This window comes from Macrobrachium nipponense, chromosome 11, assembly GCF_015104395.2.
Source record: "Macrobrachium nipponense isolate FS-2020 chromosome 11, ASM1510439v2, whole genome shotgun sequence".
Classification (NCBI taxonomy): Eukaryota; Metazoa; Arthropoda; class Malacostraca; order Decapoda; family Palaemonidae; genus Macrobrachium; species Macrobrachium nipponense.
The window spans coordinates 93802280-93827999 of NC_061087.1; the positions used below are offsets into that span (position 1 = coordinate 93802280).

At 39.2% G+C, this 25720-nt stretch overlaps 1 protein-coding gene across 2 annotated transcripts in view; it reads right to left on the bottom strand.

Moving 5' to 3' along the window:
• The window catches only part of LOC135207379 (protein RRP5 homolog), a 150189-nt gene that overhangs the window by 118422 nt on the left and 6047 nt on the right, over window positions 1-25720 (bottom strand). For both annotated transcript variants that reach the window (XM_064239118.1, XM_064239111.1), the window contains exons 2-4: window positions 19610-19673; window positions 18290-18418; window positions 16789-16929 (exon numbers count right to left, since the gene is read on the bottom strand). In XM_064239118.1, coding sequence (XP_064095188.1) covers window positions 16789-16929; window positions 18290-18418; window positions 19610-19642 — 303 coding nt within the window. In that variant the 5' untranslated portion in view covers window positions 19643-19673. The remainder of the gene's footprint in view (window positions 1-16788; window positions 16930-18289; window positions 18419-19609; window positions 19674-25720) is intronic.

Sequence of the window (25720 nt, forward strand, 5' to 3'; positions counted from 1 at the left end):
AAAACAAATTAATATGCGTATGCCGAACCAACGATCCAGTACTTTCCCTGCAAAAGATAGCCCAGAAGATCGATGGCGATGAAATCCAAAAATCAAGTCAGGAGGAAACTGCAAACGTTGTTTACATTCCAAGCGACAGAAAAAAATATGATAGAAAACAGGAATGGTTCCTAATCCTGCCACCCAGGGACAGGACGGTAGATCACCTGACCTACCTGCAGCGTGTGCCGCGAAATTTGAATTTCTGTCGGGACGACGGAGTCTTAGCTATGTATATATCTGACAGGTAAGTTGATTGTATGAAAATTTCGACATTCGGTCAAATTTAACTCGTCCGAAATGGTCGAAATCTGCAATTTTAATCTAAACTCTTACAGTATCGTAATATTAAATCATTTGTCTTAATTTTGAAACAAATTGGAAGTCTCTAGAACAACATTTGGAATTACGGTGAATTTTTGAAAATAACATTTGTTTACGTCCACGCGTTACGAATTCGTACATCATTTTGTGATAATATTTTTCCGGTGTTGCTTTTACTGTTTTACTAAGTATTATATATCAAAATGATTGCAATTTAGTGTACAATACAACGAAAAAAAAGTAACTCGTTAGCTTTGACCGTTTTTTGCACAGCGTGATTTGAATACAATTATCTATGAATTTTTTTTTTTTCGCTACCATATCTCGTATTACTTACATATGATAATGATATTATTTTTCATTTCTGATGATTGCATACTAAACTTCAGGCAATGACAAAAAAAATGAGCCAAAAATGAACTCTTAATCTTTAAAACTAAGCGCACTGTGATTTTTTGAAAAAATTATTTTTTCTGCCTCCGCGCTCACTCCAAACCGGCGCCAGCATACAGGAGAGGTTTTGATTTTTAGGGCTTCGGCATAAGAGGGTTAAAATGGTGCAAAAATTATGTCAAAGTGACAAAATAATTTTTGAGATGCTTCACTGATACTTTTTAGTGCGATAAAAAAGAAATTTGCGCTTGCGCGCCTGCATAACGATTGTAAACAAAACAACGCCTTGATCCGTGAACTCCCAGCATCCCCCAAGGCACGTGATTCAAAAGTTTTCGGCTGGTAGGCCTATAAGTATTTTTCTGCGAATTTAAAAAAAAAACTTTTTGAGTCGACGTATAATATGTCCAATCAGCATACGTGAGACATTTTGACTCGACGTTTAATACGTCCAATCAGCGTAAGAGGGTTAAACAAATTACTTTTTATTAAATGTTTTGTAATATTTTTCTTCATTACCCTTTAATACACTTTCATAATATGTGATATTAGACTCACAGGCCTATAATTACTTGCCTCTAGTCTTGATCCACTTTTGAAAGTAGGGGTAATATATGCTAATTTGTGCTCATCATAAATCTTGCCTGTATCTACACTTTGTCTTAATAATATTGCAAGTGGCTTTGCGATAGAATGAACTACTTTCTTTAACAAAATAGCAGGGACACCATCAGGCCCTGCTGCAGCTCCATTTTTAATTTCATTAATAGCCTGCACAATATCAGCTTCATTAATATCTATGTCAGCTAAATATTCACTATTTTTGTCCCTTCTATATCATTATCTTCATTATCAATTCTAGGGGTGAATTCTCTCTTATATCGTTCTGCCAATATGTTGCATATTTCCTTTTTTTCATTCGTTAAATCTCCTTCATTCTTAGAGGGCCTATTTCTATTCTTCGGTTTATTCATCTTTTTTGCGTACGAGTATAATAGTTTGGGGTTTTGCTTGATATTTACTAGGGTTTTTTCTTCCAATTCCTGTTTTTCATTTTCTTTTGATTGTATAATCTTTTGTTCTGCATTTATTATCTTACTTTTTAGTTCTATAACTTTCCATGCATTTTTTTCTTTTGCAAGACCTTTTTTCCACTTTCTGATTTTCTGGAACAATATCCTTCTGTCTCTTGGTATGCATGACTGATGTTTACTTTTCTTCTTCGGTATATATTTATCCACTATTTTCTCTAATATCTTATATAATATCTCCGTATTTACCCTTATGTCATCACTTACGAAAATGTTATCCATCTTTGTTTAATCTTCATTTATTTTCTGACCATTTTATATTTTTACTGTAGAAGTTGTAATTTCCATATCCTTCCCACTTTTTAATTTCTTGTTTATCTCTGTTTTCACTTGCTTTGGAATGGACTGTTAATTCTATGACATTATGGTCTGAAATACTCGCATTATAAATTATTATTTCTTTAACATAATTCACCTCGTTCACAAATACTATGTCTAAAGTATTTTCCTTTCTTGTTGTCAGGTGATTTATTTGTTGAATGTTGTATTCTAGTAGCATATCTAATAGCTTTTCGAATTGCCTCTTATCTTCTGCACTACTATTACTCTCTTTTTTATATGTATAAATACAACCACAATCTCCTATTCGTTCTTTCCAGTCTATGAAAGGAAAGTTAAAGTCTCCAGATAGGAGAATAGTCCAGTCCTTGTGATTTCTACATATATCATCCAATTTTTCTATTATTATGTCAAACTCTTTAGTATTTGGGGGTCTATATATTACTATGTTCATTAATTTTTCAGATTCAAATTCTACCCCTATTAGTTCACATTCTGAGATACTATATTCTCATATATTTTTCCTTGTTTTTTGTCTTTCCCATATATTGCGGTTCCCCCTTGATTCCTATTTTTTCTATCTGATCTATAAATTTGGAACCCTTTTATTTGATCATCATTCCCAGTCTCTTGGGAATACCAGGTTTCACTTGTATTCATTATATCTATTTTCTTTTCAATTTGGGTTAGTTCTTCTAAGTACTCTATTTTTCTTTTTGAGTTACTCGTAACTAAACCCTGCGCATTCATCACTATGATGGTTTGCGTGTTTTCTCCTTCATTTAATATGGGTAATAATAAGGATTTTCCCATGTCTCTTTCCTGTTCTGGTATGTTGTTCTTTTCTTCATTTCCAGAAATTCTGACATTAAAAAAGCCAACTTTTCCATAATATTTTATCTTCCTTCATCATAATTATTAATTTTGTGTCTGAATCTGCAATTTTCTCCGTATCTGCAATATCCTCTTGCATCATAAATACAGTTCTTATCTCTTGAGTTGTATCTTGGAGCTGATGCTTGGAAATATTTTGCTGACACTGCATATCGCGGTGATGGCTGGTTTTTTTCTTTCACCTGATATCCTTTGTTCCTCTCTTTATTTGTTTCTTTCTTATTTTGGATTTTATTATTGGATTATTTATTTGATTTTGATTCACGACTACAGGGTGCATATATTTACATTTTTTGTCGAACTTACATCCTTTTCCTTGTTTTAGGTTTTTGCATATTTTTGGATGTAGATCTCTGCAATCATCCTCATAGCCGTCTAGGTATGCACATTTACCATATATTTCATAGTTGTTACATACCTTAGGATGTTTGTAGTAACATCTTTCTCCAAATCTGCAATTCCCTCTTTTCAAAAGGTTGCAGACTTCGTCTTTCTTGTCTATTTTTTCCTCTTTCCCATCATTGTTCAGATCTGGGTAGAGCCTCTTTGGGATTTTCTTTTGTGTTGTCATGTTGTAATTTATTTCTTCATATGTATGCTGCTTGATTGCCTCATATGTAGTATCAATGAGTATCTCTGCATCCATACTTTTATCTTGTTCTTTGTTTTCCTTATTTTTTTCTCATTTCAGTTTTGTTTACTTCTCTTCCATTTTCCTCTTCTTCTTCTTCCTCTTCCTCTTCCTCTTCCTCTTCCTCTTCCTCTTCTTCTTCTTCTTCATCCTCTTCCTCTTCTTCATCCTCGACTATTTGTATATTCAGTCTTGATGTAATAACATTGTCTATCCATGATAGACATGTTGAGCAAAATATTCTGGTATCTTTTCTCATATCTTGCATTACTTCAGCACATTGCGGATGCGTCGGAATGTTGCATGCAGAACATTTTCTGATCAGGTTTTGTGGATTAACTATGCTATACCACACCTTACTCAGTTTGCATGCTTTTGGCATTCTTTTTCCTATTGCATCAATTAGGATATTCACAATGTTCACCTTATTAATTTTCTTTGTTGGAATATGTTGATTTATGTATATTTTCTTTATGAGTCCCTTGACCACTTGGATTTTATTTGGAACTTCTTAAATTATTTTCAAGATGTTTTCTGTTGATTTGTTCCAGTTTGAAGGATCATATCCTTCTAATATATCTATGAATGCTTTTGCATCTTTTTGGTTATGGCTGTTGTTGATCTCATAGATGAGAAATGCCAGCTCCCTTCCTAAACATGCTAAATTTCGCCATTTTTTTTCCACAATTGGAACTTACTGCCATCTTGATCTGATTTACAGTATTTCACTTGATAAACTAACTTAGAAGACGCCTTATACTACTATTTTCACACTAATCTTATCACCGACAGTTCACGAACATTTCTAGATATTTATAAATTTCCAGACGAATGTTAAACGCATGATATCTGTTGATTAATCAGACAGTGCGCAGTAACATCTCACCATGGCAGAGAGAAGACCCCCCATCACTGAGTGTGGATCCATGACCTCCCTTGGAAGGTTGCACTCAGGGAAACTCGTGAACGAGTCTCCAACACAACCCCAGTCCCGCGGGCAGCACCCTTGGAACTAGAGACTGGAGAACATATCTTAGTTCGAACTCCAGAGGCTCTAGACCCTGGAGACAGTGTCTCGGTTCCCTTTCCCAAAGGAGTGGGAGAGCTGACGAGAGAGCCAACTGCCTCCTCCCCAGAGGGATGATGCAGACCCTTAAAAGTCTTGTGGTGAGACTTCATAGAGACTGGGGAGGTCAACTTCCCCTTCTCAGGCCGTGAAGCCTTTGAAGGGGGAGGTGAGAAGGTAGCAGATGATGATGATGACAACGAAGACGAAGATGAAGACAACAACAGCTACTTCAATCTCTTCTTCTTGACAGCTTCTGCAGGACAGAAATCAAAACTTCCCAAGGAACATCAGCCAACTGGGCACCAGTAGCATGGGCAGGAGCAGGGTTGGCAACAGTGACAGGTCCAGCTACAAGAGCAGGATTTGGCCCATGAGCAGGAGCAGTAGTGGGCATGATAACAGGCATAGCAGGCGAGGTCACCTCTGTCACTACAAAGGGAGACGGGTGGAGCAGGGAACCTGGACACAGGCAGTGGTGCCACCATGAATCCAGGAGGAGGAGGCACTGCTGGTGGTGTGAGGTGGAGTGATGGTATGTGGTGTTGTGAAGCCATCGATACCAAAGAGGAGACACTCGTTGGGTTGTGGGTCCAAACCAGGTGCGGCAGAGCGTAGTAGCCAGGCTGGGTTATGGTTGCCATGGTTGGTGGTGACAACAATGTGGGTAACAGCACTGCTGGATCCTCTGCTTAGGTGCATCAGCAGCACCTCTACTGAGGGTGATCCCACAAGCCCAAGGGAAGGCCATGTTTGGCCTAGCCCAGCCACCTCACCTGCAGAAGGAAAGGTCGGGTAACTAAAGGGGGGAACCGTCCTTACTTAGAAGGACCTTTTAACCCTCTTACGCCGACTGGACGTATTTTACGTCAACATTTTTTGTCTCCCGTGTGCCGACTGGACGTATTTTACGTCGACTTACAAAAGTTTTTTTTTAAATTTGCGGAAAAATACTTATAGGCCTACCAGCCTAAAACTTTTGAATCACGCGCCTTGGGGGATGCTGGGAGTTCACGGATCAAGGTGTTGTTTTGTTTACAATCATTACGCAGGCGCGCAAGCGCGAATTTCTTTCTTGCCGCACTAAAAAGTATCTGTGACACATCTCTAAAATTATTTCGTCACTTTGACATAATTTTTGTACCACTGTAAATTAGCCATTACATGAAGTATTATATATGAAAATGTGTGAATTTTTATGTAGAATACAATAAAATACTCATGATTATAGCTTTTATCAGTTTTGAGATATTTTCATATAAATAACGATAATTGCCAAAATTTCAACCTTCGGTCAACTTTGACTCTACCGAAATGGTTGAAAAATGCAATTGTAAGCTAAAACTCTTATATTTTAGTAATATTCAATCGTTTACCTTAATTTTGCAACTAATTGGAAGTCTCTAGCACAATATTTCGATTTATGGTGAATTTATGAAAAAACTTTTTCCTTACGTCCACGCGGTAACTCTTCCGAAAAAAATCATACATGCGATTGTGGTAATGTTTGCACCATTTTAAAATTAGCCGTTATATAAAGTTTTATATATGGAAATGTGCGCAATTTCATGCACAATACAACTAAAAACAACCCATGGTTGTAGCTTTAATCAGTTTTGAGATATTTTCATATAAATAACGATAATTGCAAAAATTTCAACCTTCGGTCAACTTTGACTCTACCGAAATGGTCAAAAAATGCAATTGTAAGCTAAAACGCTCATATTCTAGTAATATTCAAGCATTTACCTTCATTTTGCAACAAATTGGAAGTCTCTAGCACAATATTTTGATTTATGGTGAATTTATGAAAAATATAACATTTTCTTTACGTCCGCGCAGTAACTATTCCGAAAAAATCATATGTGCGATTGTGGTAATGTTTGCACCATTCTAAATTAGCCATTACATAAAGTTTTATATATGAAAATGTGCGCAATTTCATGTAGAATACAACAAAAAAATAATTGAAAGGTGTAGCTTTTCTCATTTTTTAATATTTGCATATAAAATCACGATAAATAGAAAAAAAACCACGTTCGGTCAACTTTGACTCTACCGAAATGGTCGAAAAACGCAATTGTAAGCTAAAACTCTTACAGTCTAGTAATATTCAGTCATTTATCTTCATCTTGAAACAAATTCGAAGTCTCTAGCAAAATATTTAGATTTATGGTGAATTTAAAAAAAATCTTTCCTTCCCTCCGCGCACGGATTCTCCGCCACAAATCTCCAAAATGCGTACGTACCATTCTCGGAATATTTGCTCCGTTTCATATTAGGCATTTCATAGAGTTTTATATATGAAAATGTGCGCAATTTCATGTAGAATAAAACGAAAAATATTTGAAGGTTGTAGCTTTTCTTATTTCCGAAATAATTGCATATAAAAAAATATATATATAAAAATTCGACATTCGGTCAACTTTAACTCGTCAGATATGGTCGAAAACTGCAATTGTAAGCTAATACTCTTACAGTATAGTAATATTCAATCATTTCTCTTCATTTTGAAAGAAATTGGAAGTCTCTAGGACAATATTTAGATTTATGGTGAATTTTTGAAAAAAATGTTATTGTTATAATACAATTAAGTTTGTTCATACTTACCTGGCAGATATATATATAGCTGTATTCTCCGAAGTCCGACAGAATTTCAAAATTCGCGGCACACGCAGTGGCCGGCCAGGTGGTAGTACCCATTCCCGCCGCTGGGAGGCGGATATCAGGAACTATTCCCATTTTCTATTCATATTTTATCAGTGCCACTATCTCCTGAGGGGAGGTGGGTGGGCACTTTAATTATATATATCTGCCAGGTAAGTATGAACAAACTTAATTGTATTATAACAATAACATTTTGTTCATGAAACTTACCTGACAGATATATATATAGCTGAATCCCACCTTCGGATGGTGGGAAGAGACAGAATAGGATTTTTGGGAAACTAAATTAAGTAGATGATATACATCTTGGTTCCTCACCTGTTAGCATAGCCGACTTCGTGATTACTGTCACCAAAGTCTGCTTCTGCGTTACTAGAGTTGCCAGCGAGGTAGAGACCTGCAATGCTGGTGCGCTCTAGATGATCTGTCAACGGGGGCGTGACCACAATGTGACTAGACCATATGACCATACTTCTGAGGGCAACGAAGCTAAAAACCACCACCTGACCTAACCTATCAAAGTTAGTTCCATAACTTCTAGGCTAAAGAAAAGGAACGCGCCTCAAGCGACCAACCCTTCAAAGTTAAAAGCACACCTATCCCTTTTCTATAGGATAGGATTCGTGTTGCTTGCTGCCCCCAATAATATATCTACGGATATGTATGGTCCTAGCGACTTACAGATCTCAAATGTCGTCTTCACATCCCGTCGGGAGTGTGAAGCGAACACAGAGTTGCTTCGCTAAAGCGTGGCACTCAGGATGTTACTGAGTGTCATGCCCTGTTGAAATGCTTCCGAGGCCGCGCCCTCACCTCTTGAGCATTCATATTAAGAAAAAATCTCAAATCTTTATGCAAACATAATGAATGAGACTTCTTAAAAGAACTCCTTGACTATAATGCCAGGGTGTTCTTGGACATGAACCAGTCTGGTCTTTTACGGAACACCGCAGATTGTCCGTTGACCTCGACTTTCTATAGTTTTATCAAGATAAAACTTGAGAGACCCTACAGGGCACAGGACTCTCTAATGCCCTTGCCCAATAATTTGTGCCATACCCTTGGTCTCCAAGCCTTCGGGTCAAGGGTTAGACAGGTTTTCGTTCCTATCAAGAACGGAAGGCTTAGAGGACAGACCGCATTATGTCCTTTAAAGCTAAAACCTCTGATGATGGCTAAAACCTCACTAACCCTCTTTGCCGTGGCTAGAGCGGTTAGAATGTTAGCCTTTCTGGTCACGTGTATTAAGTTCGCAGAAAGGATAGGTTCGAAATGCTTTTGCATCAGAAACTCAGACTACGTCTAAGTTCCATGCCGGAACCTGCGATCCAGAGAATTTCAAGATCTCCCCAGACCTCAAAGATCGTGAAGCTTTGTTGTTTGACAGAACCGAATCTCTGAGCCTAGAGGCCGTCAACAACATATTTGCATATTCTACAATAGTTAGGACTTCTAGCTTATCTTTCATACTTCATACGGAAAGATAGAACCATAAAGAAATTCACAGAGGTCGAGGTGGAGGAACAGTCATTTCCCTTCACTATCTCCAGAAACGGCCCCTCCGATTGAACACTGAAAATAGGCAGCACTGCTTTGCCTTGGCCAAGAGACTGCCATTAATCTTGAAGATCTTATCGCTTCTCGATAGTCTGAACGCCTTCAGACTCAGAGAGGAGAGATATTAGATACTTCACTAAGTGACGATGTTAGATTACACCGATTCTCTCGGGAAGGGTCTTTGGACAATTCTCTGAATTACCTGACCTCTGTGAATCCAACCTCTTAGAGGCCAACATGTGGCGACTAAAGCTAATCCTCTAGGATCATGAATAAGGGAACAACTTAAGAGGAAGCTCCTTCGTCTTCAATATTACGAAAAACTTAACGAAAGGACGCCCTCAGTCTCTCCTCACTTTCGACATACTTCTAAGTGAGGATTACTCAGACGTCAGTAGTTGTTGCCTTCGATCGAGAAGACCGCACGGACGTGCACTAGTTTAACGAACCTTTTGAGGATCGTTACGTTCCGTGCCCAAGCCCATAACCAATTCTCTCTTCTTGAGCTATGAGAGAGCTGAGAAATTATCCGAGATGATTTGGGCCACTCGATCCAAACTCACCCTTCGAGGAACTGGAGAGCCGACCAATTTGGCTTCCAATTCTTTCAGACAATGTGCCAGAACATCTGTTCCTCTGTTCGGATGTCTGGCACCCTCTCGTTATCACCCGAGGTGATCCTCAAGCCGTTGAGAGAAAATTAGAATTATTACTAGATCTTTGATGTTATTCCAATTTCTTCGTGAGGAAAAATTGTAGAGGTCTGAATTGCTGTTTATTCAGGGAAAACAAGCTTCTCCAGCGAGGAAATGGTCCCCAGCAAACTCATCCATTCCCTCACTCAGCCTGCTTCCTTCCCTAAATAAGGCTGCGCTTTGCATAAGCAGGAGAGCATTATTATAGTGCTATGCCGCGGTAGATTCGTACAGAATTCTGTTACCGTGCGGTACACCCGCACCGAACAAGTATAAGAGATATCTTGTTGAAATTTTCTAAGTAAACGGAAGGCATGTTCATTCATGATTACTAGAAATTTCCTCAACCCGAGGCTAAAATCCATGATTGTAGGGCAGAGAGACGGTTTATTCAGCCATTCCCGCAAGGGAGAGAGACGTAACCAACCGCGCATGACACCGAGCTAGCCGGTACTGCGTAGATCACAGTAACAGCAGCCTTGTTCATCGTCTCGCACTATCTGCCTGAGTTGCTAGCTACTCCTTTTACGAAGGGATAGGTATGAAATTATCGAGCAAAAGGAAACTCTCAAGCAGGCATATTTAAACGAAACAAAATTCGCTAAATACAGAAGCTGAGTTGGTGTTGCAGTTCAATTAGAATACTTCTCGTCTAAGTCGCAATCCGTAGAATAACTAGGATATGCGCCTACCCTCGGACAATTCAACTGCTTAGTAGAATCATGTCGCGAGGTTAATATACGTAGTATATTAATAGGATTCTGAACAACGATCTCCATCCTAAATTCTTTCCTTCAAGAAAACAAAATAAGGATTGGAGATCGACCACCTTCGATCTCTATCAAAAAGAGTGAAGGAGAAGTCTTCCTCGAAGGAAAGCTTCAATGGTGAACAGAATACTATCTGCCTGAGATGCCAGCTACTCCCTTTACGAAGGAATAGGTATGATATTATCGAGCAAAAGGAAACTCTCAAGCAGGCCTATTTAAACGAAACAGAATTCGCTAAATACAGAAGCTGAGTTGGTGTTGTCGTAACAATACCTGAAGAGTTGTTCTTACTCCGAAAACTCTTGGAAGGTTGAAGGGAGTGTCAAATAAATACATTAGAACAACAGTTCTTTCGGCTTCTATCCGCAGAGGTAAATACGATATGCGTATATGACTTGACCCATGCGTTAGCAAAATGACGCAAAGATAAACTACGTAAGTATTGTAGTAATTTGAACATCGAATTCTCTACTACATCTTTCCTCGACGAGGAAGAGAGAAAGGAAAGAAAACGACTGTCCACGTTCTAATGAATGAGACTTTTAAAAGAACTCCTTTGACTCTTTGCCAAGACTCTTTGCCAAGAAAAGGGAGTAATATTCGAATAGAGATCATCAAGAGAGAACCGAGGATCGAAAAGGACCGTTCAATGTTCTTATGATATTGGACATAAGACTTCCTGGATCTAGTCTACAAGTCTTTTTCTTACTTCCCGGATGAGCCTCTGAAAATGAATGAGAGCTCTTCCGAAATTTGTTAATGAGTTTATCCGCTTAAACGACAAAAACGTTAAAATCTATGTCAATGAGAACTACCCCATTTATGAGGGGTCCCCCACTTAAATGACAAAACGTTTAGTATCTTGACAATGGGGAAAACGTCCTTACTTGACAAAACTATTAGCAAAGTGAAAACCCTTTAACATGACCGAAAGTCACCCAGGAATCCGAGTATTTAATCTTCCCGATTCTCAGAGAAATCGATGAAGAGGAAAGAGGGATCGAAGAAAAAATTCGGGTATGTCTCTCCGCTAACTCCGAATCCTTTTTAAAAATTTTGTAAAGGAATGTCCTGTGGAGAGTCCTGAAAAAACCTCCTCTTGACGAGCGTTTATAAAGCGTCAAGCGTCCTAAGAAACGTCCTGAACAGCAAATAAGACGCCTTCTACAAGTCTTTTCTCTCGCAAAGCGTCCTGCCGAGCTTCCACCGAAGCGTCCTGCCGAGCTTCCACCGAAGCGTCCTGGCGAATGTCCACAAAAGCGTCCTCATAAGCGTCCTGCCGAGCGTCCTCAAAAGCGTCCTGCTTAGCGTCCTGCTGAGCGTCCTCAAAAAACGTCCTGCGTAGCTACGAGCGTGTCTGAGCAGAGAACACCAAGTCTTCTGAACGACGTTTCAGAGAGGAACTCGTTGAGCGCCCTGATGCATGCAAGGCCCGCCAAGAGGCGTCCTGGCGAGCGACCTTGCCAACATCTCAATGTTATGACGAACCGTGTTTTGCGTATGACGTTGAATATTTTCAAGGGACGTCCTCATGCGAGTCTCCATGGAGAGCCGCACGCTGCTCCTGAAGTGTGTGAACACTAAAGGAAGACGTATGGCTTTCGTCTTCAAGACGGGCCTTAATGACCTTCATACCTTCTTACAAAGACAGTGGCCGCCTGTGCGACAACTTGCGTCTTAGTAATGCAAAAGAACATCTCCAGAAACGCACTCAGCAAAGGAACGCCGAGCTTCCGAAAGACACCCTCGCAAGGTGCTTGCCGAGCGTCCTGGAGAATGTCTCTCCTTATAGGACGTCGAGCACCTCCAAAAGCTTCCTCACGTCTAAATTGCCCTTCTTATGCCGAACCAGAGACATAAGTTGTTTGACTGTGCAAAGCAGCTTGCCGGACGTCAAACTTATCAGCTTGCTTTTTCGAAGTAAAGCGAACGTTACATAACGTATACGGAGCGCCATGAGGAGAGGAGACGAATACTGAGTTGCTCCTCCAAAAGGTGGAATCTAGAATGTCCTTGATTACCAAATTCTTTTGGAATGCTAGCGAGGTTGAAACAGCTCTAACTTCATGAGCGTTCACTCGCAGGAGGCTCAAATCACTCTTCTGGCAAGATGAATGAGCCTCCTTAATATGTCCCTTAGGAAAAGAGCCAGTGCAATCTTCGAAAAGGGTAAAAGTGGTCTCTTCCTGAGCACCATACATTACCTGAAGGACCTCTTACTTCCTTCGTTTATGTAAATAAAATTCGAGAGCCCTGACAGGGCACAGGACTCTTTCATCCTCTCGTGACGAGAGAGAGGACGTGAAGCGTCCTCTTCTCTAAAGCTTCTTTAGGGGGCGCGAGTCCTTCAAGATTCGTGCACGTGCTCGATCTTCGGCAGCCTGGGAAGCGACAACAGGACCTGCCGAAAGGAAGCCAGATCAGCATGAAAAACCCGTAACCCTCCTTCGGCTTTTGACATGCCCTCTCCCTGGTTTCCTGGGAGTCCGACAGAGGTCTAGGCCTAGAGGCGTTATGGGGCCGATCTGACGTTCCCTCCTGACGAGAGAGAGGACGTGAAGCGTCCTCTTCTCTAAAGCTTCTTAGAGGGCGCGAGTCCTTCCGAGAGCTCCAACCCTTGCGCGGGGAGGACGCCTCGGAGGACGAGAAGCAATCCTTCAAGATTCGTGCACGTGCACGATCTTTAGCAGCCTGGGAAGCGTCAACAGGTCCTGCCGAAGGGACGCCAGATCGGTGGGGAGCCCCCGTAACCCTCTTGCAGCTTTCGACATGCCCTCTCCCTGAGTCCTGGGAGTCCGACAGAGGTCCAGGCCTAGAGGCATTATGGGGCCGATCTGACGCCCCCTCCACAACACAAGGGGCACTACACTTCACAACACTGATTGGAGAGCAAGCACTTTAGTCTAAGATTACTTGATGTAATCCTCTAGCAGACACTTCTTCTAGGCCCGTAAGCCATACCACAGGGTTAGGCAAAATAAAATCTACAGGAGGTTAGAAGGTTCATTATTTCTAACTTCTGTTTACTGTGGAGGAAAACTCCTGATTCTAACACGCTCTAAAATGCGTACATGAATCCTCCTTCTTCCGTAATCAGTCACACATTACACTAATTACATTGAACTTATGCAAAGAAAACATGTAAACATCATATATACTAAGCGAGTGTCTACCGAAAGTTCCGGTAGCCTCACCTTACCGCATGCAGACAACAAAGTCTGAAACTAGGCTAACTAGCTTCAGACATCAAATGCAATGAAAAAATTTACGATAGCGTATGCCTAGCCACAAATCCAAGTTAATAATCGAAAGAATAATTAGGATACTTAAGCGGCTAATGAAGTTTCAAAATCCTAGGCGGAGGTCTGTAAACAGTTGTTTACCGACCGGCGACAGAAAAAATATGAATAGAAAATGGGAATAGTTCCTGATATCCGCCTCCCAGCGGCGGGAATGGGTACTACCACCTGGCCGCCCACTGCGTGTGCCGTGAATTTTGAAATTCTGTCGGACTTCGGAGAATACAGCTATATATATATCTGTCAGGTAAGTTTCATGAACAAAATATTTGTTTATGTCCGCGCGTTACGAATTCATGCATTATTTTGTGATAATATTTTCTCTGTGTTGCTTTTATCGTTTTACAATGTGTTATATACCAAAATGATCGCAATTTAGTGTACATTACAACGAAAAAAAAGTAACTTGTTACCTTTAACCGTTTTGCGCACAGTGTGATTTGAATACAATTATATATGAAATTTCGTTTTTGCGCTATCATATATCGCATTATTTATATATGATAATGATAATTTTTTAAATTTCTGATGGTTGCATACTAAACTTCAGCCAATGACAAAAAAAGGAGCCAAAAATGAACTCTTAATCTTGAAAACTAAGCGCGCTGTGATTTTTTGAAAAAAATATTTTTTCCGCTTCCGCGCTCACTCTGAAACACCTCCGGCACACGGGAGACAATTTTTTTTTTTTACCGCTTCCGCGTAAGAGGGTTAAGCGAGAAGAGATCCTAAGAAGAGTATTACCTTGGTCCATAGGCACAGCCCCCCCTCCCCCGCCCTCTCTTTCCCCCTTCAACTCATCCGAGGAAGAAGCAGAGAGAGAGACGCCTCCCCTGAAGGGATGGCAGAGAGCACAGGACAGTTGCCAGGAAAGAAGTAGGAAGAGGATGAGGGGTTAGCTATCGTAGGTGTGCTGGGGCAAATTACTCCCCACCACAGGTTTGGGCCTCCTAACATATCTCCTCCTCCCAGCAAACTTACCCCACTGTGAAGCAGACCAAAGGGAACACTCTGTACACATTACTTCACCATCGCACTCACGCCCTCAGCAAGAAGCACAAAAGGAGTGAGGGTAAACTTCTACAGACCCCGGGAGCAGTGCCAGCCAGGGTTGAAGGACAGCATAGGCTGCAAATCAAGGGTTTGTTGTGGATTCATCACTAAACACACTTATACAACCACATAAAATACACAATTACACTACAGTAATGAGGAAAAATCCCACCAAGATTGAAGAATGAAGAAAACAGTGAATAACAGTCTGATAGAGAGTGGTGTGAAACATGTCTTTCCACTATGACGGCCAAAAGCAAATTGAAATGATTACGTCTGGTCAGAGGGACTACCAACGACTAGACTAGTAATTGTTTGTTTGTATGGCGTTTTTACGTTCCATGGAACCAGCGGTTATTCAGCAATGGGACCAAGGGCTTTACGTGACTTCTGATCTGTGTCGAGAGTGAACTTCTATCACCAGAAATACACATCTCTCACCCCTTGGTAGAATGTCCGAGAATCAAACTCACAGCCAACGAGGTGGCACGAACACTATACCGACCATGCCACTGAGGTGCTTGGACCGGTAACTGACTACTGATCCGCCTTATTTGAAGATTTCAGCGGCTGTGTCAAGGCTATGCCTCAAGCAATAATACCTTATAGTTTTTATACATAAAATTTCAATAATTAATTTTCAATGTTTTTTTTATAATTATTTTTTACCCCAAAGTAGATAGTCCTAATTAAGATAATTGTATTATTTTATTTGAGTAAAAAAAAGTTGCCAAAGCAAGAAAAAACTCGACTGTTGTTCAAGTATCCTTGACATAATGAACCGCCACAAACACAAACAAAATATAAAAATATTGTAATAAATAGTCACTGTTGAAGTAACCCTACCATACTGAACAACCAACAACACAAAATTATTATCTGATAAATAACACAAAGCTTTAAAACCAAGCCAAGTTCCATAACCATGGACGAAACAACTGTGGCCAAAGAAAACTGACAGGGTAACCGACTGGTGAGCAGGCAATACGTTACCCTGCTATTCACCTACCTTCCACCATTGACTACTTTACAAAACTTCTTTGTGTTTCTATGAAGGTGAAAAAAGAAACCCACATGATTACTCAGTATAACTTGTTTACTTAAGTATTTACATAGTAACACTTGAGTACTTTCAGGTCTTATCTGTGGCCCTTTCTCAAGAGATTTGTGTGATCAGACTGGGTCAAGGCCCAGCAGTCTTCTGGAACCTCTTGTTGTTGAGCTGTCATTTATGTGATGGCTGTCCTGGTTTCCTATCTCTTGAAAGTTGTTAATCTCCTCCTGTCATTCTGATATCCTGAGCTGATGGTCAGTGGGATTAACCATTGAGGTAAGCGAGCAGTCACCATCAGTCTGTTGGGCAGAGAACCTAATCTCCAGGTCAGAAGGATCAATCTTAGCTTCTTTTAATATCAAAGCTTGGCTTATGGGATCTTCTGAAAAGAAACCTTGTTTCCTTCTATCACTTTAACCTCTCTGATAAGTACTCAGTAATCTTGTGGGTTTCTTTTTCTATTAGCTACTTTGTTATTAAGCGTTAATTACCAAACGGGATGATGCTAAAGGCTATTCATATGAACAATAGTTTGTAACCTTACAGGAACTGGAACTGGAATACAGTATAGAGTTTAGGCCAAAGGTCAAGCGCTGGGACATTAGCGGACATTCAGCACTGAAAAGGAAACTGAGAGTAAAGGAGGTTTGAAAGGTGTAACAGAAAGTAAACCTGGCAGTTGTATTGTGAAACAATTGTTGAAGAGGATGGAAAGTAAAATTAGAAGAAAGATAATATGAACAGAGGTACAGTAAAAGGAATGACAAAGGTTGCAGCTAGGGGCCGAAGGGACTGCAAAGAACCTTAAGTAATGCCTACAGTGCACTGTGCGAGGTGCACTGATTGCACTAACCCCGTACAGGCCCCGCAAGAACATATGACCATACGACAAGTATGAAATAAAATAAGAAGAATAGCATCACCAAACTACAAAAGCAAAGGGCTTTGAAAAAGAAAACTTTCACTGAATTCTTACCTTCTTCAGAAGAGAAGTATATGCATGACTTATTCGCGTTATTGGAACTCTTCCATAAATCATGAAAGGAAGACTCACACTTAAATCGTATTTTGTAACATTGCTTATGCAACCTATGGTGACCAGCCCAGGAGGCAAATTCTGTAAAGATAATAAGTTGGGTAACAACATATAAACTGCATATTCCACATATACATAATTGCCACATAGTGTACAAATACCATAATTGCCACATAGTGTACAAATACCAATCACAAAAACTTTGCCAACAGACCACAATCAAATCAAAATGAGCTGACAAAAACATTATTATACTTTATGTAAAAAAATTTTCATTTACCAGTACAGTAAATAAATTTAAAAATCAATAAATACAGTCACTCCCCACTAACAACCTATCTGTTTTACGACTGTGCAGACTTACAACCGGCTCTTTTTTCCAAAGCTGTACCATCAACAGAAAGTTATTTAATGATCCTCTATGATGTTTAAAAATCAGTCAACATATTACTTTGTATAAAAAAAACAATTCAGCTTGGGAGTGACAGAAAAGTGTATTCAAAGCATAAGGAAAAAAACCTAAACATTTTCTGAATAACTTCAAGGGTTTTAAAAAGCTGAACAAGTCAAATTTCATTAATAAAAAAGCTGTGGAACTTGTTAAAGTGCCTTATTTTGATGCTGAAGTGAAAGATATTGAAAAATTAGTGGAACACTCTGTCTTGGGAGAACTAACTAACAAAGATTTAACCAAGTTAGAAATGCAACATACAAAATAGAAAAGAAGTTTGCTGTGAATTGGTTTACTGGTGTGTTCTTCAAAGTGAATGCAGCTATACCAGAACTAAAGAGCTTGGACCTGAATGTTACAAGGTTCGCCAAGTCAAATGGCAAGTAAATGAACACTTACAATGCTATTGTGAAATCTATCGAGCAAAAATTAAAATTACCGAGCAGACCACACTAATGAGATTCTAAATAGAAGATACACCCAGGATTCCTACCTCTACAAGCCTTCCATTTCCTTACTAGGGCCCTCTACAGCTCCTGATAACCCTGCTCATAACTTTGAAAATGATGCTGATGACCTCAAACAACTAACTTACTTTGAATGACTGATGACTAAAATTTTAATCTGAATGGCTTTCTAAAACAAATTTTTTTGCTGTGTCATTGTACAGTTTTTGCCAATAGTACTTTCGTTTTGTAATATATGATTCAGTAAAGTCAAACAATTATCCGGCTGGAATTTCCTTTACTCCTTTCTTTATTCAGAATAAATAAAAATGATAACCATTATTAACAACATACAGAACTCCTTTCTTTATTTAGAATAAATAAAAACGATAACCAATATTGAGTACACGTATTTAAAGTACATTAAAGCCAATTATATCTATTTCGTTTATTAATAGTATGTATACAACACTTACAACTATAAAAAAAAAAAAAATAAATATAAAGGTAATCTTGAGCTATCAATTGTTTAACTAGAACTTACCTGGTATGTCAGAGGTTCTAAATAGACTGGTACTTCATCTGATAACTTCAGCTTCTTTATTTCCGAATGGTCTTCATCTGGTTCTTTCTTCCTCTTTTCTGACTTTTTGGGAGATTTATTTCTTTTCACCTATAATGGAAAAACTTTTTAGGGAAATGACTACTAATTTTTAACACATTTTAAGAGAAGTATTACTGTGAATTTACAGTGCATCACATAGACAATTTATAGGTAATAAGCTGCTCAATTATTTCCTATAAAAGTAGTTTAACCAGACCACTCAGCTGACTTTCAGCTCTCATAGGGGTGTCCCGAAGGATTAGATAAAATGCCAGGTCTAGGCCTGAGGCCAAGAACAGAGGCCAAATAGGTCATTCAGTATGATACATAATAAATTGAAATTAAATAAAAAACTGCACTAAGGCAAATGCTTTTATACTAGAACACACACACACTATAAATACATTTACTTGTGTTTCCATACATACATACATACTAAAAAGGTATACGTACTTACCAACCACTCCAGAACTCTGGGCTATCCTGTGCTGTCTACCGGTCGAGGTCACAGAGATATCAACCACAACAAAGACCACAACCCAACAACAAAACAACACCCAAGGACTACAACCCAACAACTCAACAACAACACAAAAAGGAAAACAACCACAACACAACACCCAAGGACTACAACTCAACAACACAGGAAACCAACAAGGAACACAACCACAACTCAACAGCAACACAACAACCAAGGAACACAACCACAACCTCACACACAAGAAAAAAACAACAACACAAAAGGCAACACACACCCACTAACACATCAAGGAATAACAAAAACAACCACCCTCAACCACAACAATCACATAGAACAAAATCTCAGGAACTCAAAAGCACAACAAATCCAACAATACAGGCACAACAACTCTTAAGCAACAACACCAAACTCTATAAAAACACAGAAATCTGATCTCTAACAGCACCAGCAGACAACCCAGAACCCACCAACAGCCAATTCAGCCGTTAACCATCCAACCACCAATTACCCTCTCTCTCTCTCTCTCTCTCTCTCTCTCTCTCTCTCTCTCTCTCCTCTCTCATACGTTGTCAAATGGAACTCCATAACTCCTCCATACCGGTTAATTAAAAAACCTTGGAAAGCTTCAATATTACAGAGTGCACTACATAACTAAGGGACCTTTTATACAATGCTTATTTTCATTTAGATTTAAATGGCACACACTCAGTATTTAAGTATAATTTCCAACCAATATATCATAACTCAAATGGTCAATAAAGCTAACAATGAAAACTTACCGTAAATAAATCTCGTTCCTTTTTTTCAGCCATCCTTCCTGCTTGCGTTTAGCATCAATATAGTCTGAAAAAATAATCAGCATAAGCCAGGTTATTCCAAATACATTGGATTGAAATGGTATTAACAAATAAATCTTTCAATGACAGTAAATTTACAATACATATTGTACTTATAAAATCTAGTTGCTCTAATCAGTAGTATGTATTTTACCATTTGAAACACCTCAAGTTGGTTCATTTATGATAGTCTAATTTCTCGTACAACACAATTTCAATATTATCAATGGTTGAATCACAGTAATTTGTTAATTTTTTCAGTGATTATGATGCATGGTAATTTGTACATTTTCTCACCAAGATTATAATGAAACAGCAAACAGTTATATATCAAACAATCCAAGTACAGTGTTCCCCCGTATTTGCGGGGAATGAGAAGCAGAATAGTTAAAACCCACGAATAGTTAAAACCACCGCTAAAAATGCTTATAACTGCCTATCTTGAAAGTTCAGATACAAAATGCATACCTTAAATAACATCCTACTTCACATATACCTAAAATTACATACTAACCTATTACTGTATTAATCTTTGAGGTTATATTATTAATATATAATTTCAAAGTCATCTTAAACATTTTACCATTAAAAAAATATACCTACAGACAATAAGAGAGAGAGAGAGAGAGAGAGAGAGAGAGAGAGAGAGAGAGAGAGAGGAGAGAGAGAGCACTGAATGACAACAACATATTATATTTGACCATCAAGAGTGAAATTATGATTTATTTGTGAGACAGAGAACAATAATAGAGAGAGAGAGAGAGAGAGAGAGAGAGCAGAGAGAGAGAGAGAGAGAGAGGGAGAGAGAGAGGAGACTCCTAAACGAGAGGAGAGGAGAGAACCCTAAACTCTGACTGCTTCCCCTCCGCCAATTCGTATATCAAACTGTCATTTACTCCCCCTCCCAACTTCCTCCAAGTTGATAAAAAAGACTGGGAATTGCTATTTTTTTATTAATCTTATTAATATTTGAAAATTAGTTATAGGGTTAATCATTTATTTATACTACAAAAACAAATAAACATACGTAAGAGAGAGAGAGAGAGAGAGAGAGAGAGAGAGAGAGAGAGAGAGAGAGAGAGAGAGAGAGAGAGAGAGAGAGAGAGTGTGTGTTTTATTGTTATTGTTTTATCTCATTAGACTTAATATTATTTGAAAACTAGTACTGTATATAATTTTACCATAAATGTAGTAATGCCCTTAAAGATATACTTATACATACACTTCCAGCCCAAACAGAGGGCGAGAGTTACCACTATGACATACATGTATCTCGTGCGGCAAGAGAGAGAGAGAGAGAGAGAGAGAGAGAGAGAGAGAGAGAGAGAGAGAGAGAGAGAGAGAGAGAGAGAGAGAGAGAGAGAGAGTTATTATTTAAAAGAGTGAAATGGATATATTGTATTTTTTTTAAAATACTAACACATATTAATTTTGAAATTAGTTATTATTATTATTATGCAAAAATATTAATAAACATATGCACATGTACTATAGAAATTCTCTCATCTCAATAAGAGAGAGAGAGAGAGAGAGAGAGAGAGAAAACTGCATGATCTTGAGTGGGCAACACACTCCCCCTCCTGTCACATTACTTGATATATTTGACAGCTGTTGGACCCCAGCCATCTCAGCTTGGCTACCAGGAGTTCAAAGACACGAATGTGGGGTAGAATGGATTTCCTTTCATTCTTACATAATTTTTTTATTCATAAAGTAAAATCTTGCTAATTCACTTTAGCATTTTCTTTAATGAATTTATATTATTGCTGTTTACATTAATATTGATATTTGAAAATTCGTAAATCATTTATTTATCATAAAAAAACACATCTCTGTAAGAGAGAGAGAAATGGAAAGATTAGCATAGTATTTTTGTAAAATACTTTCACATATGATTTTTGTAATCACAAGTATACATTTAATATTATTATTATTTTTTTTTTTTTTTTTTTGGGGGGGGGGGGTCTATCACAATCCTCCAATTCGACTGGGTGGTATCTATATGTGGGGTTCCGGGTTGCATCCTGCCTCCTTAGGAGTCCATCACTTTTCTTACTATGTGCGCCATTTCTAGGATCACACTCTTCTGCATGAGTCCTGGAGTTACTTCAGCCTCTAGTTTTTCTAGATTCCTTTTCAGGGATCTTGGGATCGTGCCTAGTGTTCCTATGATTATGGGTACAATTTCCAATGGCATATCCCATATCCTTCTTATTTCTATTTTCAGGTCTTGATACTTATCCATTTTTTCCCTCTCTTTCTCTTCAACTCTGGTGTCCCATGGTATTGCGACATCAATGAATGATACTTCTTGATTTTGTCAATCAAAGTCACGTCTGGTCTATTTGCATACATCACCCTATCTGTTCTGATACCATAGTCCCAGAGCATCTTTGCCTGATCGTTTTCTATCACTCCCTCAGGTTGGTGCTCATACCACTTATTACTGCAAGGTAGCTGATGTTTCTTGCACAGGCTCCAGTGGAGGGCTTTTGCCACTGAAACATGCCTCTTTTTGTACTGGTTCTGTGCAAGTGCCGGACATTCGCTTTCTATGTGGTTTATGATTTAACTTTTCATACTGCACTTCCTACATATGGGAGAGATGTTATTTCCATCTATCGTTCTTTGAACATATTTGGTTCTTAGGACCTGATCTTGTGCCGCTGTTATCATTCCTTCAGTTTCCTTCTTGAGCTCTCCCCTCTGTAGCCATTGCCATGTGTCATCACTGGCTAGTTCTTGTCTGTCTCACGTATTGTTCGTGCATTGGTTTGTTGTGCCAGTCCTGTGTTCTGTTTGTCATTCTCCTGTCTCTGTATGTTTCTGGGTCTTCGTCTTCTTTTATCAGTCCTTCTTCCCATGCACTCTTGAGCCACTCGTCTTCACTGGTTTTCAGATATTGCCCCAGTGCTCTGTTCTTGATGCTGACACAGTCCTCTATACTTAGTAGTCCTCTCCCTTCTTCCTTTTGTGTTATGTATAGTCTGTCTGTATTTGCTCCTGGGTGTAGTGCTTTGTGCATTGTCATATGTTTCCTAGTTTTCTGGTCTATGCTGCAGAGTTCTGCCTTCGTCCATTCCACTATTCCTGCGCTGTATTTGATTACTGGCACTGCCCATGTGTTTATGGCTTTTATCATATTTCCGGCATTGAATTTCGCATTGAGTCTCTGCATATATTATTTCTGATTGTGTCCTTCATCTCTTGATGTTTTATATCCCCTCCTTCCATTATTCCCAGGTATTTGCATCCTGTCTCATCTATATGTTTGATGTTGCTCCCATCTGGTAGCTTTATCCCTTCAGTCCTCGTTACTTTGCCCTTTTGTATGTTGACTAAGGCACATTTTTTTTATTCCAAACTCCATCCTGATGTCTCCAGATACAATCCTTAGTCTGGATTAGGGTATCTATTTCCTTGATGCTCTTACCATACAGCTTGATGTCGTCCATGAACATCAGATGGTTAATTCTGTTGCCTCTTGAGTTGGTACCCAGCATCCATCTTCTGTAGTACTTTTATCATAGGAATCACGGCTACTACGAAGAGTAGTGGGGACAGTGAGTCACCCTGGAAGATCCCTCTCCTGATATTACCTCTGCTAGTCTTATTCCAGAGCTTGTAAGTATTGTATTCCAGTTGTGCATTGTATTTTTGAGGAAGCTGATGGTGTTTTCCTCTGCCCCACATATTTTCAGGCATTCTATTAGTCATGTATGTGGTATCATGTCGAAGGCTTTCTTATAATCTCTATCCAATCCATGCTTAGGTTGCTTTTCCTTCTCCTACTGTTCTTCATTACCATTTTGTCTATCAGGAGCTGGTCCTTTGTACCCCTACACTTCCTTCTGCAGCCTTTCTGTTGGTGGGGGATGGTGTTTGTCTCCTCAAGGTAGTTGTATAGCCTTTCACTGATGATACCTGTTAGTAACTTTCACATTATTGGTAGGCAGGTGATAGGCCTGTAGTCACTGGCTATAATTCCCTTACTCTTGTCTTTTTGTAATAAGGATGTTCTTCCTGTGGTCATCTGTTTGGGGGCATGGTGATTGGTGATACACTGCTGGAGTTGTTCTGCTATTCGTGGGTGTAGAGCCTTGAAGTTTTTGAGCCAGTATCCATGGACTTCATCGGGACCTGGGGCTTTCCAGTTGGGCATTTTCTTTAGTTGGTGTCTGACTGTGTCTGTCATGATGTCAGTGAATCTTTGTTTTATTCTCCCTGTTTCTTCTTCCTTGACTTCCTGGAGCCATGTTGCATGTTTGTTGTGTGATACCGGATTGTTCCATATGTTTTCCCAGTCTCTTACTTGGTTCGGCTTCAGGAATTTCTTGATGGTTGTCTTGCCCTCTTAGTTGGCTATATAGTATTTTCTGGTTGGTTCCGAATTGTTTGTTCTCATGGTATCCCTTATTCCTGTTCATGTACTGTTGGATCTTGTGTGCTTTGGCCTTAAGCCTCTGTTTTACATCTATTGTGTTGTTTAGTCCCCTCTCCTGTACTTTGTATTTCTCAATCAGTTCCTCCCTTGTTTCCTTGCTTCTTAGCCTTTTTTCTGCCATCTCTTTCAGTTTACTCAAGTCAGATCTCATCACCATGATTTGCTTTTCCAGGCGCCTTTTCCAAGGTGGTTGCTGTTTGGTTTCTGTTGGGTTGGTTGTGTTGGTGGTGTTGGTGTCCGTATCCCCATCAGTTCTGCTACTAATCTTGCTCCTGCATATGCCAAGTTATTTATTTCTGTGATGTTGGTGGTGTGTATTATTCCCATTATTTCATTGACCTCACTTGTTTTCTCCATTAATTTCTTGGTGTTAAGGTGTTGCTGTTATTATTATTATTATTTGAAAATATTAATAAACATATTATACATATGTGTACCATAAAAATCTCTAATCTCAGTAGAGAGAGAGAGAGAGAGAGAGAGAGAGAGAGAACACACTCCCTCCCCTCCTGTCACATTACTTGATATATTTGACAGCTGTTGGACCTCAGCTTGGACCTGGAGTTTGAAAGAAAGATGCGTGAAGACTGGGATTTCCTTAATTCTTACATCGTTTTTTTATTAATAAACTAAAATCTTACTAATTCACTTTAGTATTTTCTTTAATGAATTGATTGCTCTTTACATTAATATTAATATTTGAATATTAGTAAATCATTTATTTATCATACGAAAAACACATCTCTGTGAGAGAGAGAGAGAATTATTATTGTTATTGTGATATTTAATCTAATCAAACTTACTAATACAGTAATGATCAATATTAATATTTTAAAATTAGTAAATAATTTTTGTATCATAAAAATGTGTTTAGGTATGAAAATAACATCAAAATACACTAATTAGTGTTTATTTATCATCGGAAAACCCAGCGAATAGACGAATCCCCCGCAAATAATGAGTAGATATGGTCCAGAGAGAAATCAGCGGATCAGTGAGTCCGTGAATATGGGGGCCCACTGTATAAAGGATATGATTATTTTCTCAATTTGCACTATTGTTGTTTTGAAGGTGTTCCCTAACCTTTTTTTATAGTGTTTTTGGAAATGGTAGGCAAATTACACGTTGCCCTTCTCACACGTACACAATGGGGTACTGGGAGGAGTCAAGGAAACGGCCCTCAGACAAGAGCATTTGATCCTCTCTTGACGTGCCCTGGAGCCCTGGAGTCCTTCAGGGCTGAATGCCTTGCAGAAGGAGCCTGACCAGGAGACCTCACCCTTGCCTCTCCAGGTAGTACTTGATTAGACACCATGGTACTGGTTCGGGTCTCTGGCTAAGTACCGGTGGAGGTACTGGAAAGGAAGAGTCGTGGCACCTGGGTGTCTTTTCCCTTTCTTTCATCCTGTGCCTCATTAGTACAAAGAGAGGAACCTTGGTCAACAGCTAGGGATGTGCGAGCATCTGTAGAGGCTTGAGCATTCGAGGCATCTCAGTCAGACTGAGGCCCGATGCAGCACTACTCTTAAAACCGTATTTCTTCGAACTAGTGGAGGGAGCAGTTACCGAAGTACCGGCTACCTTGGCTCCCGAAACTGAAGGCCTAGTGT